The sequence below is a fragment of the Lactuca sativa genome, chromosome 7 (assembly GCF_002870075.4).
Source record: "Lactuca sativa cultivar Salinas chromosome 7, Lsat_Salinas_v11, whole genome shotgun sequence".
Taxonomy (NCBI): domain Eukaryota; kingdom Viridiplantae; phylum Streptophyta; class Magnoliopsida; order Asterales; family Asteraceae; genus Lactuca; species Lactuca sativa.
The window spans coordinates 30,029,473-30,043,257 of NC_056629.2; the positions used below are offsets into that span (position 1 = coordinate 30,029,473).

Here is a 13,785-nt window from a genome sequence, read left to right on the forward strand (position 1 = left end):
AAGACAAAGACCAACTAGGACCAATTATGTGAAGTGTTTTGTCTTGATAAGAACTACACTAACTCTTGAGTATTTGCTTTGTCAAGAAATGTTTCTTGAAAAGGGAATCTTATATGTCAAGGAGTCAGTGGGAGTCTTAATGGTCTTGAAAGGTTTCAAGAACAAATCAAGAATAAACCTTATCGATCATCACTAGCACACGACTTGAAGTTTACAACCTATCGTGCTGACATTATTTTGTTTCTGTGCCATTGCAATTGAGTTAATTGTGTATGTGAGTTCTATGAGTTCTCATTTGAATGCATACTAAAACCTTAGTCGATGGAAAGTACATTGATATGTAAGGACAAGTTACTAAACTACTTGGAAGACATGGTGGGCACTCGTGTTACCATAAGGCAAGAAATCAAGATTAAGAAAGTTCAGTCCATATGAGTTTGGATTTGTCATAAACTTTGGTTTTGGCAAATTCACATGGATAGGAACTCATACACCATAAAATCTAAGTGTCATAAGATTCCCTCCTTCATGAAAATGACTGTGAGGAAATGCTTTCACTAAGAGAGATCTTAAGAAGATAGCAATTGTGAAAATTGTATTCTCAAATTCGATTATGGTTACGGCATCCCTTTCCATAGTTCGAATTGTGAGATTTGGCAATTAGTTTGAACATTGGAACTTAGTAACATAAGTTCTAAATTGTTTAAGCACACATATGAGCTATCTAAGGTGAAGGTGTATAAGTTTAAGAAGCTTAGATAAAGGCTTATCGAAGCATCTGGTATTAGAAATATGAATTTCAAAAATTCAATAGGCATTGTTTTCTGGAAGTCCATTTGTTTTCTGAATACATGTCAAAGCTAGTGGGAGCATAAGTGTTATGCTTATATGATAATAATCATCATGATAGTGGGAGCATAATTGTTATGATTGTATGATTATTATAGCAAGTATTGCAAGTTAGCAATATTAATTATAGAAAAACAAAGATTCAATTTGCAAAGTTGCATGGGTTGAAAAAATTGTTTTTGCTATAATTAAGGGAGAGAATATTATACTTCGTTTCAAAATCTAAAGCTTAGATTGAGAAATTTTAATATTTTTAGTCAAAGGATACATTGTGTGTTCTTAAAATTCGATTATGATTACGGCATCCCTCTTCATAGTTCGAATTGTGAGAACATGAAACATAAAATATTATGGCAAAAGATTGGTAAAGTATCATATCTTTATGTAAGACATTATGCATCGTGTCCCATACGCTTAGGGTATACGATCGATTGCAAATGCTACAATATTTTACCATTCTAAAATTTTTTCAAATGTCTAGCGCATGAAGAGGGAAAAAGGACTAGAATTGGTTTTGACTAATTAAACAACTATCAAAGGACGATCCAAAGTTCGTTGAGGATTGGTCGCTTGTAAGTAGTTGGAAGTATGGTATTGGATGGACCATATCGACATTATTATGAATAGATAAGATTCTATTAAGAATGAGTTGTCATATGGCAAATGTGGAAATGTTTCCATATTGGGAGTTGCATATTAAGAATCTATGTCTAGATTAGAAACTTTTATGCAGGAAGGATGTTCAAATGAATGTACTTTGAATGAGAGACTTCACGTCTATGGAATTGTCTTGTAAAAATTTCCGATAGAGTACTTTGTAATTTCATTGGCCAAGTCTTGGTGACTTTTGTGCTATGACTTTGCGAAAGGATCGTTGCGTAAAATGTTAGAATCTAGCATATTCTAGTAGTGGCAAGAACCTTGTGTTCTTACACTAACAATGGGGATTAAGGAATTGTGAAATGAGCATCATTGAAAAAGTTTTCCAATTGATCTATTTCACAAAGAATGGACCATAGGAAACAAAGTGTGCATGCTTAGAGCATGAGACAATTGTTGTTGTAATTCAAGTAATGAGTTGATTATCCGAAACATAAAATGATAAATAATGAGTGATCAATATGGTGGATAAATAGAAGTGTTTTATTTACTCTCACAAGTTTGGGGCCATATAGGATTAAGTATTATTGTTATGTTTCAGTTTGCATGTTTTGACTTCCAGAATATCTAGGTTATTCAAACATCCACAGTCGGTCATACGTTGGAAGTAAGTATGAAGGAAGACTGTCATGAAGAGTCTGTAGATTGTCTGAAAGGTTTAGACATAGCACAAGTTTGTTGCAGAGTTCATGAGTGCTTTGATAAGATTAGAGTATTGGATTAAACCCACGCTCACTTGGATCACTTCATGGTTTTATCACGAGTGATAAGTGAGACGATAATATTATATATTCTTAAAACCGAGACGTGTGAGTTGTTATTTGTTGGTCGGTTGCACATTGATGATAAGTAAACGCACCAGTAACTTGGTGTTATAAAACTTATTGTTTTCTGTGATTCGATCAGTGAATTCAAGCAAGCATATGAGTCAAAGTTTATCCATTCCTTTTACCCAAAGTGGGATAAAAGCGATATATGTGGGCCTCTCGATGATTTAATGATGACACGTAAGCGTTTGGCCAAGCCGGGAATAAGTTGATGTGTTCAATTGTGGTCTGTTATTAGTCGTCATAAATCAGAAGTCGGGAAACAGTATAGAGAGAATGATTAAAATTCATGTCTTATGTCTATACGATATCTTGAGAACGGAGGAATATATGATCCCTTATCTAGAGGACACGCTATCTGATAAGATCAGAGTTGACAGCGGCTTTTGAAAGCTACGATTGTTGATCAGGTTCTGAAGTCATACGGAAAATAGTTATTAGACTTATCCAAGTGGGAGACTGTTGGATTAGTGTCTAAGTCTATAACTATTTTGGTATGTACTTGACCCGATTATGAGCATGGTCCTTTTGGGTTGCCTTCACCATACCAATATGTAGGATGATTTAAGGAGAGAAGGGTTTAAATATGATTTATTAATATATTATGAGAATAATATATTAAAGGAGAAAACATATTGTTTAATTAGTATTAGTCCAAAATTAATTGATAATTAATTTTGTGGCTAAAAGAGATTAATTAAATTTAGGGGACTGGACTGCAATTATTGGATAATTGAGTTATTGGGCTAAGGAATGCTAAAGGATCAAGGGGTGAACGAAATTATGATGGGAGCCCATCATATTTTCGTCCATGGCCTTATCCAGAAGGTTCCATGGGCTGCTTAGATTTTAAGCTGTCCATTAGGTTTTTGACTGAAACCCTAGCAACCCACACAAGTATATAACGGACCCCTTAGGCTCCAAAACGTGGAAAACTGACTCTCTAGGGCTTCTAGTCATTTTTGGGCAGCCTTCTTTCTTCTCCTCTTCATCCAAGTTGTATATGGTGTTTGTGACTCCATTAGAGGTGCAACACTTGAGGCACTAAGCTTTTGAAGCCAATCCAAGCAAGGAATTGATTGTTATTGCTATATAACAATCAAAGGTAATTCTATAAACCCTAATTCAGTTTATAATATGTTAGATCTAAGTTAATTAGTCTTGGATTCAAAGCATGTACAATAGAGAAACCTAGATCCAAGCATTAGGGTTTGTATGAGCACATAGGATTGTTCTTATACATAAAACCCATCAGAAGTCTATACCCCTCATGTCAAATATCTTACAAATCAATATGGGTGTAAGGGGAATTTGATTCCTAGAACTAAGGGTCCCAAACTTTTGACATTTCTCACAATCTACACAAAAAGGAGTATGAGTCATGAAATATGTGTGACTAATAGAACCCATTGTCTAAAATCTTTCTTGCGGTTCTTTGGGGACCAAAATGTCCCCACATGCATAAGAATGACAAAAATTAATAATAGATTGTACCTAATTTTTTTCTACACACCTTCAGGTAACGTGATCCACACAATATTTCCATAGGTAAGGTTTGTCCCACACATATGTTTTCACTTCCTTTTTGGTTTTGTCTTTTTGAAATCGTGAAAGATTGGAAGGGAATTGGTTTGTGACAAGGTAGTTCACAATATCTGCATACCATGGCGTGAGTTTTGTTACAAACATATGCTCATCCCGGAAGGTTTCACGGATAGATGTCGGGTCATCGAGTGAGACAATGCGACTCAAATGATCTGTGACCCAGTGCTCTTTCCTGTTTTTTTCTTTAATCTTTATATTGAACTCTTAAAAAAGCAACATCCACTGTACTAACCTCGAATTTGAATCTTTCTTAGTTAGTAAGTGCTTTATAGCTGCATGGTCTGAATAGATGATCATTTTAGTCCCGAGGAGGTATTGTCGGAACATTTCTATCGCAAAGACAATAGCAAGCAACTCTTTTTCTATGGCGGTTTAGCGGCTTTGCGCTCCATCTAGAGTTTTGGATGCATAATAGATGACATGATGTGCTCGATTCACTTTTTAGCCCAATACCGCCCAACAGCTGCGTTGCTCGCATCGCACATGATCTCAAACGGGAGATTCCAGTTAGGTGCTTGGATGATGGGAGCAGAGGTAAGCATGTCTTTCAACCGATCAAAAGCATCCTTTCATGGTTGAGTAAACTCGAATTTCAGCATCTTTTTTAGAAGTTTACACATCGGAACCGTGATCTTTGAGAAATCCTTGGTGAAGCGTCGATAGAAACCTGCATGACCAAGAAACGAACAAACTTCCTGAACATTTTTCGGGTAAGGAAGACTCTTGATAACATCTATCTTAGCCTTGTTAGCTTCCAAGCCTTTTTGGGACACAATATGACCTAAAATCAGTCCTTTTTCCACCATGAAATGACATTTTTCATAGTTAAGCACAAGGTCCATGTCAATGCACCTTTTCAATTATTTTTAGATTGCTTAAACATTCATCACATGAGTCTCCATAAACTACAGAAATCATCTATGAAGACTTCAATAATGTTTTCAACATATTTAGATAAAATGATCACCATGAATCTCTAAAATATTGTGGGTGCAATGCATAGACCAAAAGGCATACTCCTATAAGCAAATGTTCCAAAGGGACAAGTGAAGGTGGTTTTCTCTTGGTCTTCCAGGGCTACCAGAACTGGATGAAAACCCGAGAATCCATCTAAACAACAATAATGAGATTTACCCGTCAGTCTCTCTATCACTTGGTCAATGAATGGAAAGGGGAAGTGGTATTTTCTAATGGAAGCATTTATCTCCCGATAATGAATACAAACCCTCCACCTATTTTGCACACAAGTGGGAACCAATTCTCATTCAAAGTTTTTAACAATAATGACTCCGACTTTCTTTGGGACCACTTGAACATGACTAACCCATTTACTGTTAGAGATGGATTAAATTACATCTGCATCCAAAATTTACATGATTTCTTTCTTCACTACCTCCATCATTGGACGATTTAACCTCCTTTATGCCTCCTTTGTGGGCTCGAAGTCTTCCTTCATCAAGATCTTGTGCATGCACAAGGAAGGACTCAATCCTTTTATGTCTGCAATTGTCCACTCAATAGCCTTCTTGTATTGTGTTTAACAAAGTGATTAACTCCTCCTTTTTTTTTCATTGACAACTTATTAGAAATGATGACCGGTAAAGTGTTTTCCTCCCCAACTATGCATACTTCAAATGGTTCGGCAGAGTCTTCAGTTCCAGCTTTGGTGGTTGAATCACTAATGGAAGGAGTTTGGTATCGGTGGTTGGTAACTTATCTTTCCTTTCATTGACCCCCAGGTGCTTCTTGTCATCCATAAGATTAACCATTTCCAACATATCTTTGTCTATCTTGATCACCCTTTCAAGTTCCTTGATTTTGTCCTTGTCTAAACCTTGTGAAAAAACTAACTTCAAAACATCATTGTTAGACAAATTAAACCATTATTTAGTCAAAGGCTGAATCACATCCACAAAATTAAGAGAATGCACATTGGAAGGATATCTCATAGCTTCATAAATATTGAAGTTAGTGACTTCCTCATAAAATTCCATAGACAAAGTACCATTGTAGACATCAATTTTTGTTTTTGATGTTTTAAGAAAAGGTTTACCAAGAAGTATGGAACTTGAATTAGGGGAGTCGTCATCTCCCATATCTAAGACATAGAAATCAGCCGAAAAAATAAGCTCATTTACTGGCACTAACAGATACTTTAGTACACCTTTTGGGTGTATTATTGGCCGGTCGACAAGTTGAATGATAACACCGGTTTTTCTCAATGTTCCTACACCAATTGATTTGTAAATAGAATATGGTAGGGCATTTATAGATGAACCTAAATCGAGCATAACTCTAGTTAGGTACATGAAGATTCCCCAATTTGCATGGCAAGGTAAAGACAACGGGATCCTTGCACTTTGAGGGCATCCTTCTTTGCAAAACCGCTGAAACATTCTCACTCACTTTTACTGTTTCGTTATCCTTAAGTTTCTTTTAAGATGTGCAAAGTTATTTTAAGAACATAGCATACCTAGGTACCTGCTTGATGGCCTCAGGGAGTGGAATATTAACTTCAACCTTTCGAAACATTTGCATAATCTCATTATCTTCCCATTCTTTCTTTGAACTTGACAATCTACCAGGAAATGGAGCTAGAGTGACTTTGGCTTCAGTGATGAAAGGCTTCTTTTGATTGGATTTGTCTTTCTTTTGCTCTTCTTGATCTTTCTCTGACATCTTTACCACTATCTCTTCTTCCTTTTCTTCAAGATCTATCGACTTCTTTGGACCATCATAACTTTTTTTGCCTCTTAGTGTAATAGCACAAGCCTTGTGCCTCGGGTTGGTCTCGTTTTGGCGGGAAGCTTTCCTTGAGACTTTAATTTGCTTACTGACATGGAAAGTTGTGACATTTTTTGTTCTAAATTCTTTATGGTTACTTTGGTCTCTAGTTGGAATGATTGAGTGCTCGTTGCCAAGATTTTGACTATGTATTCCGAAGACATACTTGATGAACCCGCCTATTAAGGTGTTTGTTGTGGCTGTCTTGGTTGAAATTTTGAGGTTGAAATAATGGCCTTTGTTGGTATGAAGGTGGTTGTCTTAGTTGATAACACATGCCTTAATTATGGTTCTTCCCTTGATTGCATCAAGGCTAATCATAAGCTCTTTGATTATGTCCAGAATAGCCATAAATATCATTTGATTCTTCATATTCTTCTTCTTGCAATTGAAGGCACATGTTGGTTGGGTGCCTGATATGGGTGCATATTCCATAAGGGAGGCATGTGGGATGCACACCTTTTTCTTTAGCAAGCATCATTACCACCTTAGTCAACTCAAATAGTTGTGCTTCAATTTGAGGAGTGTGCACCCCTTTCACACCTCGGGGTGCTTTCGTATGCCAATCTTCATATTGACTCGTATGTTTTGGATCCTCCACCATGTTCTTGATAAGATTACGAATCTTGGTGGGGGTCTTATTGGTCAAAGACCCTCCATACGAGGCATTAAGAAGTATCCTTTCTCAAGGAGTCATTCCCTCGATGAATTATTGGATTATTTGTTTATTTGCTAATGTCATGATTTGGGCAACATACACAAAGCTTTTTGAAACTTTCCTAGTATGTATGAAAGGCTTCTCTTTTGTGTTGTTTGATCCCTGTTATATCTCTTCTTATTGTCGAGGACTTCATTTCTGGGAAATATTTATCTAAGAAGAGGTTTGCAAGGTCCACCCATGTATTGACGTCCCCGATGGGTGGTCATAGAGCCAATCTTTTGTTGAGTCTTGCACTACAAAGAGGAATGCCCTAAGCTTGATTTGATCCTCTGTGACGTTGCGTGGTTTCATGCCAACACACGCAACATGAAAATCTATGAGGAACTTATGGGGATATTCATTTTTGAGTCCTCTAAAGGTTAGGAGTAGATTAATGAGGCCGAATTTTAGTTCAAGGTTTGTGGCTGTAGAACAGGTGATGCAAGAGGTTGATGAGTAACCTCTTGCCTCACCTATTGGCAAAGGGTTTGCTCGGGTGGGTTTTGTGGACCACAGTTGTTAGTGTTGTTGTTATTACCCCCATTTCCTCCTTGGTCTCCCATGGTAGAAGTAGGAATTAAGGTTTTATGTGGGTATGGACTTTGGGAAGCTATGAGTAGGTGAGGAGGGTGGAGTGGTGTTTCTGGATAAGGATGGTTGTGGTGAGAGTGAGATAGTTTTTGTTTCACTTGGAAACGGTTTAACTGTACAAAATGTTAATGACTAGATCATGCCCAAGTCTTGAGACAGGTATATCATACCATATGTTAATGACAGGAGCGGTGGATGATGAAGAGGTCCCTGAACCCGGTTACCTCTTACGAAGCTTCGCTTACTTTCGTAACCTATTTGTAGTCTTCTCTATCACCTTATCAATTGGCAATGGTGTACCCGAAAAGATCTAGGCATAAACAATTAGTATCACTGCGTCCCCGACAACGACCCCAATTTGAAGGAAGTGTCAAACCCCAATAAATGATAGGGGTACAAAATGTCTCTAAACACACTGTTTAATTGCACTAAAAAGTAATACAAGGTAAGCATGGTCGATCCATAGAGACACATGACAATCACTTATTACTTTTCCAAAAGGTATAAGTTAATCACAAAATAGGGGGTTTATTTGTAAGAAGTAAAAATACAGTTAAAGAACTAACACAATGAAAAACAAATCAGAGATGTAAATGTTCCAACTCCATGCTTGATAGTCTTATTAAGTGGTTCAATTATGAAATGTTGTTCACTCAATTCTATCCAAGTTGGTACATGGAAATGTTAACAAGCTCTAACACTTCCCATTCACAAATTTATTAGATTTAAAACAAGCTCTTTAAAACTAACCTAATCTTTGAATTTAAATCTAAATAAGCTCTTAGGATTAAACCAAGGAATGCATTAAGCTTTATGTGAATGTTCCAAAAAACACCCAATACTCCTCACAAGCTCGGGAGTGTAAGGATGTGTGAATTAAGTTTACACTAAAACCATTCAATGGAAATCAATTTAGTGCTTGTTACTAAGTCTAGGTCACAAAACAATTACTAATTTTGCAATTTACATAACTGGAAAGATCTAATCGTAATTCAAATGGCCAATAAGAATAAAATTAAAATCAAAAATCTTTGTTGAAGCATAACCAACTTCAATAGATATAAATTGAAAATAAACATCAATTCATATGATTAAACCACAAACAACAAGTCAAGACATAGAATTGAAAAACCTAAGGTTCTAGCCACACATGACTAGAACAAAACCAACTAGTCTAGAAGAGAAATTAAAGTACCAAAGGTATTTACAAATATGAAATTAATCATTTCCAAATGATTTTATCCAAGTTAATAACCTAAAACCCTCTTCAAAAATCACCCCTAGTCCTAGAAGTGAGAGATAATGTGTGGAATGCTTCAAAATCTGAAATATATCATAAAAGAAAACTACCAAAATTCAGTTTTTGTGCCGAACACCCCTGTGTCAGATAAGGCTAAGGAGACAGGACCTTGGGTGGGTCCAAAGTTCGTTGCTAAAAATGTTGGTTTTCACCTGACATGACCCCCCGTGACGATTAATGCTAGCCGACACGACCCGTGTTGACTCTACTGTTTTGAAAACTTGATTTCTTCGTTTCAACTCCGAAAATTCTGCAGCTTCGCTTCCGACTCTTTTGCACTATTCCAAATCACCTCTAATATCCAGAACCACATGAAATGACATAAAAAGTGTGGAAATGAAGTGTGCCAACACTTGTCCCAAAAACAAGCTAAATGCAAGGATTATTATGGAATGGAGTGCAAACAACTTAGTTAAACATGCTAAAAATGGTACATAAAATGCACCTACCAAAAACTATAAAGACCTCGCAAGATATATATATATATATATATATATATATATATATAAATACCGTAAATGCCCTTCTATTTTTTATTTTTATTTTTTAGACTTAATTTTATAAAATGATCGGTTGAAATTGATTTACACAATAACACAATAGATGTTAGTTTACATATCATCCTAGCACAATATATATATATATATATATATATATATATATATATATATATATATATATATATAGTTAATTAGTTAGTTAGGATGATATGTAAACTAATATTTATTGTGTAAATCAATTTCAACCGATCATTTTAAAAAATTAAGTCTAAAAAATAAAAGAAAATAAAAGGGCATTTACGGTATTTTGACCATAAATTAAATATTAACGTTAATTTTAATTCCTATTATTATGGAAATAGTTTTATATTTCCATAATTTAAAAACCTAATCTCTTTATTTGTAGGGGACGCTCCATCAAAGTCTACCACTGGTCAATAGCCGCCACCACTCCATATGCATCATCTCTATTCATATTTCATTGGAGCCTAACATTTTCATCTTTAACCCACATCACTGCCTCATCTCCTTCGTCAGCACCATCGTAACCAACATCACACCCAAAACCTCATATTCTCACCCTCTTCTTTACATATAATTGTTAATTGGTTTTAAGGGTGGAGTGGGTGGCTGCGTTTTGTTGAAGTAGATGACAGAAATAAGACTGTATTTTATACTTTCCTCATCCTTGAAACTTCAATTTTTTTTCCAGATCAGAACATATACATAAATTTTTACACGTCTTCAAGAATAAGGTATTTATTATTAATGGTCTTTTGGTTGTGTTTTGTTGAGGGAGAAGACATACACAAGGGTAAATCTTTAACATGCCATGGATAAGAATTACTTTAATCAGATACTCTCTTCACCAATTTGTTTATTCTCCATTTGATTTTGGCAAAAAAAAAATGATTATCAAATCCTAACACCAATTCTCTTTTGCGATCCCGGTAGTCTTTTTCTTATTTCGTCTCCATTTGATTAAGTCGACCACAACATAACAAAGATTTATTTTCCATCTTCAGTGACCTTATCCCAAAAAGGTTGTTCGATATGTTGATTCACAAACAAAAAAAGTAATTAATGTTCTTCATTTTTCGAACCTTCGATAAAGGGATGGAAGCTGCAATCAAGTACCTGCAAATTCAACTTAAAGAAAGGGTTAAGGTTGTGTTTTGGTTCATTGTAGTTAAATATCATATATTATACAAGAATGTCATATTATTATTTTTCTAGAAGAGAATGTCTATATTTAGTCTAATTTTTTCTAGAATGTATTTTATTATACCAGAAATATGGAACCAGATACAATCCATAAGGGTCGGCCTTGGTGCCTTAGACCCTATTGATAAAGTGAGGATAACTCACCTCGCTAGTAATGCTGAAATACTGCAAATCTCCGACTGCTGTCTCACCAGGAATCCCAAACTATTACACAATAAACACCAAAATTAATACCCAAAGCAACCTTCTTGACTAAATATCCACACCATTCATTTAGTCCACTCACGTTATTGGGCCAATGCCCAAATACCCAAATCTTGACTTGGAAGTCCATATAAAAGCCCATTATCGGCCTAATTTACCAAATTGAGCCCAGCCTCCTAATTGGGCTTAACCCCATGATCCACTACCACTACCTGGCCCAAAATATCTCATTTACAGAGTCCAGCAAAGGCCCAAATCCATTAGACCATAAACAACCCAAATCCGAAGCCCGTTTGACAAAAACCCAAACAGAGGACGTACGCGGGGCGTACTCATCCAAACGTTGACCACTATCGGGGTGGTTGACCCAGTATGCTGGGCGTACTGGATTTACACTGGACATACTGGACGATTTTGCCAAAACCTTATTAAGTGCTTAATAGCTTAAGCACTTAAGCCCAAACTTTAGATCCAGAGACCTAACATGCCTAGGATCCATAAAGTCATAAACTTTATCACTTTGGACGTCCATAAAGTTCTTAATGCTTGGTCTTAATCCATTAAGACCTTATTTTCCATGCATGGGACACATTCAGTTGATGGGACCTCATTTTTATCATCCAAGGTCCCCTCAAGAGCCCAAAAGGATGATCCTTTTTGTCTAACACACAACATGCACCAACTTGTGATTTTGTGACAAGGAATGGGTCTTTTAAAGAAAATGGAGAGATCTAACCATATAAGCATAAAGTTTGGAACTTTATACCTTCTGGAGCTTCTTGAGCATGAGCTAACTTCAGATCTACAAGCTTGGTCTCTTCCTTCAACTCTTTGATGCAAAGATTCCCTCTTAAAGCACTCAAGAACACACAAATGAGCTTAAACACACAAAAGGGAAGGCTAGGGTTTTGGGAAAGACGAGTTGATCTATGGAGGCTGAGATAAGAGGGGTATTGGTGCTTATTATGTTGCTTATATAGGCCCCAAACCCTAAATATTAAAGTTTCACCCAGACATTAGTACGTCCAGCTTACACAAGTGTACACCCAGCGTACTCTTATGTACGTGCAACGTACTCCCTTTTTGGCCCAAGTTTGCAAACATGGTCCTTAACTTATATTGGCTCTTCACTTCCAACCCCCAAGGACTATAAATGACAAGGAACAGATAGAAGAGGGTTCGAGAATACTTGACAAATCTCAGGATGTTAAATTTAATTCAAGAAATAAATCAGACTTTGATGTTAAATACCGGAAATCAAAAACTTTAAATCACAAAACCCAATTATTAGAACAAAAAGTTATATATTTTTTTAAAATAAAATTTTATTATGTCAAGAATGAAATGTATCTTTACAAGAATAAAAATGCAGCATATATTCCTTTTATGGATTCAAATGAGTTTCCTAAGATCTATTAGCTTCCTTTTTTATCCCTTACTAAAATGTCGAATTTACCCTTTTATAATCGTTTTTTTTTTAAAATTAATAATAAATCATATCATACTAATAGTATTCTTTCAAGAATAGTTTTATTTTTTATTGATCCAATGGTCACGATCGAGTTACACGGTTACATAGTAGATGCTACTTAACAGTATTCTTCAAATGTTTCTACTATCTATTGTGTGCCTGTAAGATTTATTTTGGACCAATCATTTTAGTTATTTTATGAAAGTAATTAATGTATATTAAATGTTGAAGAATTAATTAATACTCGTTATATATTTAACATGTAATATACATTAATTACTTTCTTAAAATAACTAAAATGATTGGTCCAGAATTAATCCTACATGCACACAATAGATAGTTAGAACATAAGAATATATATATATATATATATATATATATATATATATATATATTACTTTCATAAAATAACTAAAATGATCGGTCCAGAATATATATATATATATATATATATATATATATATATATATATATATATATATATTGAGTGTGTGTGTATATATATATATATATATACACACACACACACACTCAAATAAATAAAATATCATTTTGCCAAATGTCATTTTGCGGTATTTTAAATTAATTTTTATTCAACATGTCATTTTATGGTTTTTTCATTTTATTAAATTTCACATGGTATTTAAATATAATAATAAATGCATATAAATTTTATTAATGGATTTTCCTTTTAATTTTAAAATTACTAAACTACAACATCATTAGTTTTCTGTATTTATTTATCTAAATTATTTGTTTAAATTTAAAAGATAAAAAAACACTTTAGTTTTAGTAATTCAATATTTTTCTTACATTCCTTATACATCCAAATTTCTCAATGTTTAGAATTTCATATTTATTTATTATCTTATAAATAAACTCATTTAATACATATGTCTCACACCCAATATATATATATATATATATATATATATATATATATATATATATAGAGAGAGAGAGAGAGAGAGAGTTAGGTTCAAATGTTTTCACTATCTATTGTGTGACTGTATGATTGATTCTGGACCAATCATTTTAGTTATTTTAAGAAAGTAATTAATGCATATTAA

The 13,785-nt window shown here is 34.7% G+C and overlaps 1 protein-coding gene across 1 annotated transcript; it reads right to left on the reverse strand.

The window, feature by feature from the left end:
• Positions 1–5,560: 5,560 nt before the first annotated feature.
• On the reverse strand, positions 5,561–6,620 carry LOC111884643 (uncharacterized). The gene is made up of 3 exons (XM_023880944.1): positions 6,423–6,620; positions 5,873–6,328; positions 5,561–5,791 (listed from the first exon to the last, which is right to left on the reverse strand). The coding sequence occupies exons 1-3, from the start codon at positions 6,618–6,620 to the stop codon at positions 5,561–5,563; spliced, it is 885 nt and encodes a 294-aa protein (XP_023736712.1).
• Between the last annotated feature and the right edge of the window lie 7,165 nt (positions 6,621–13,785).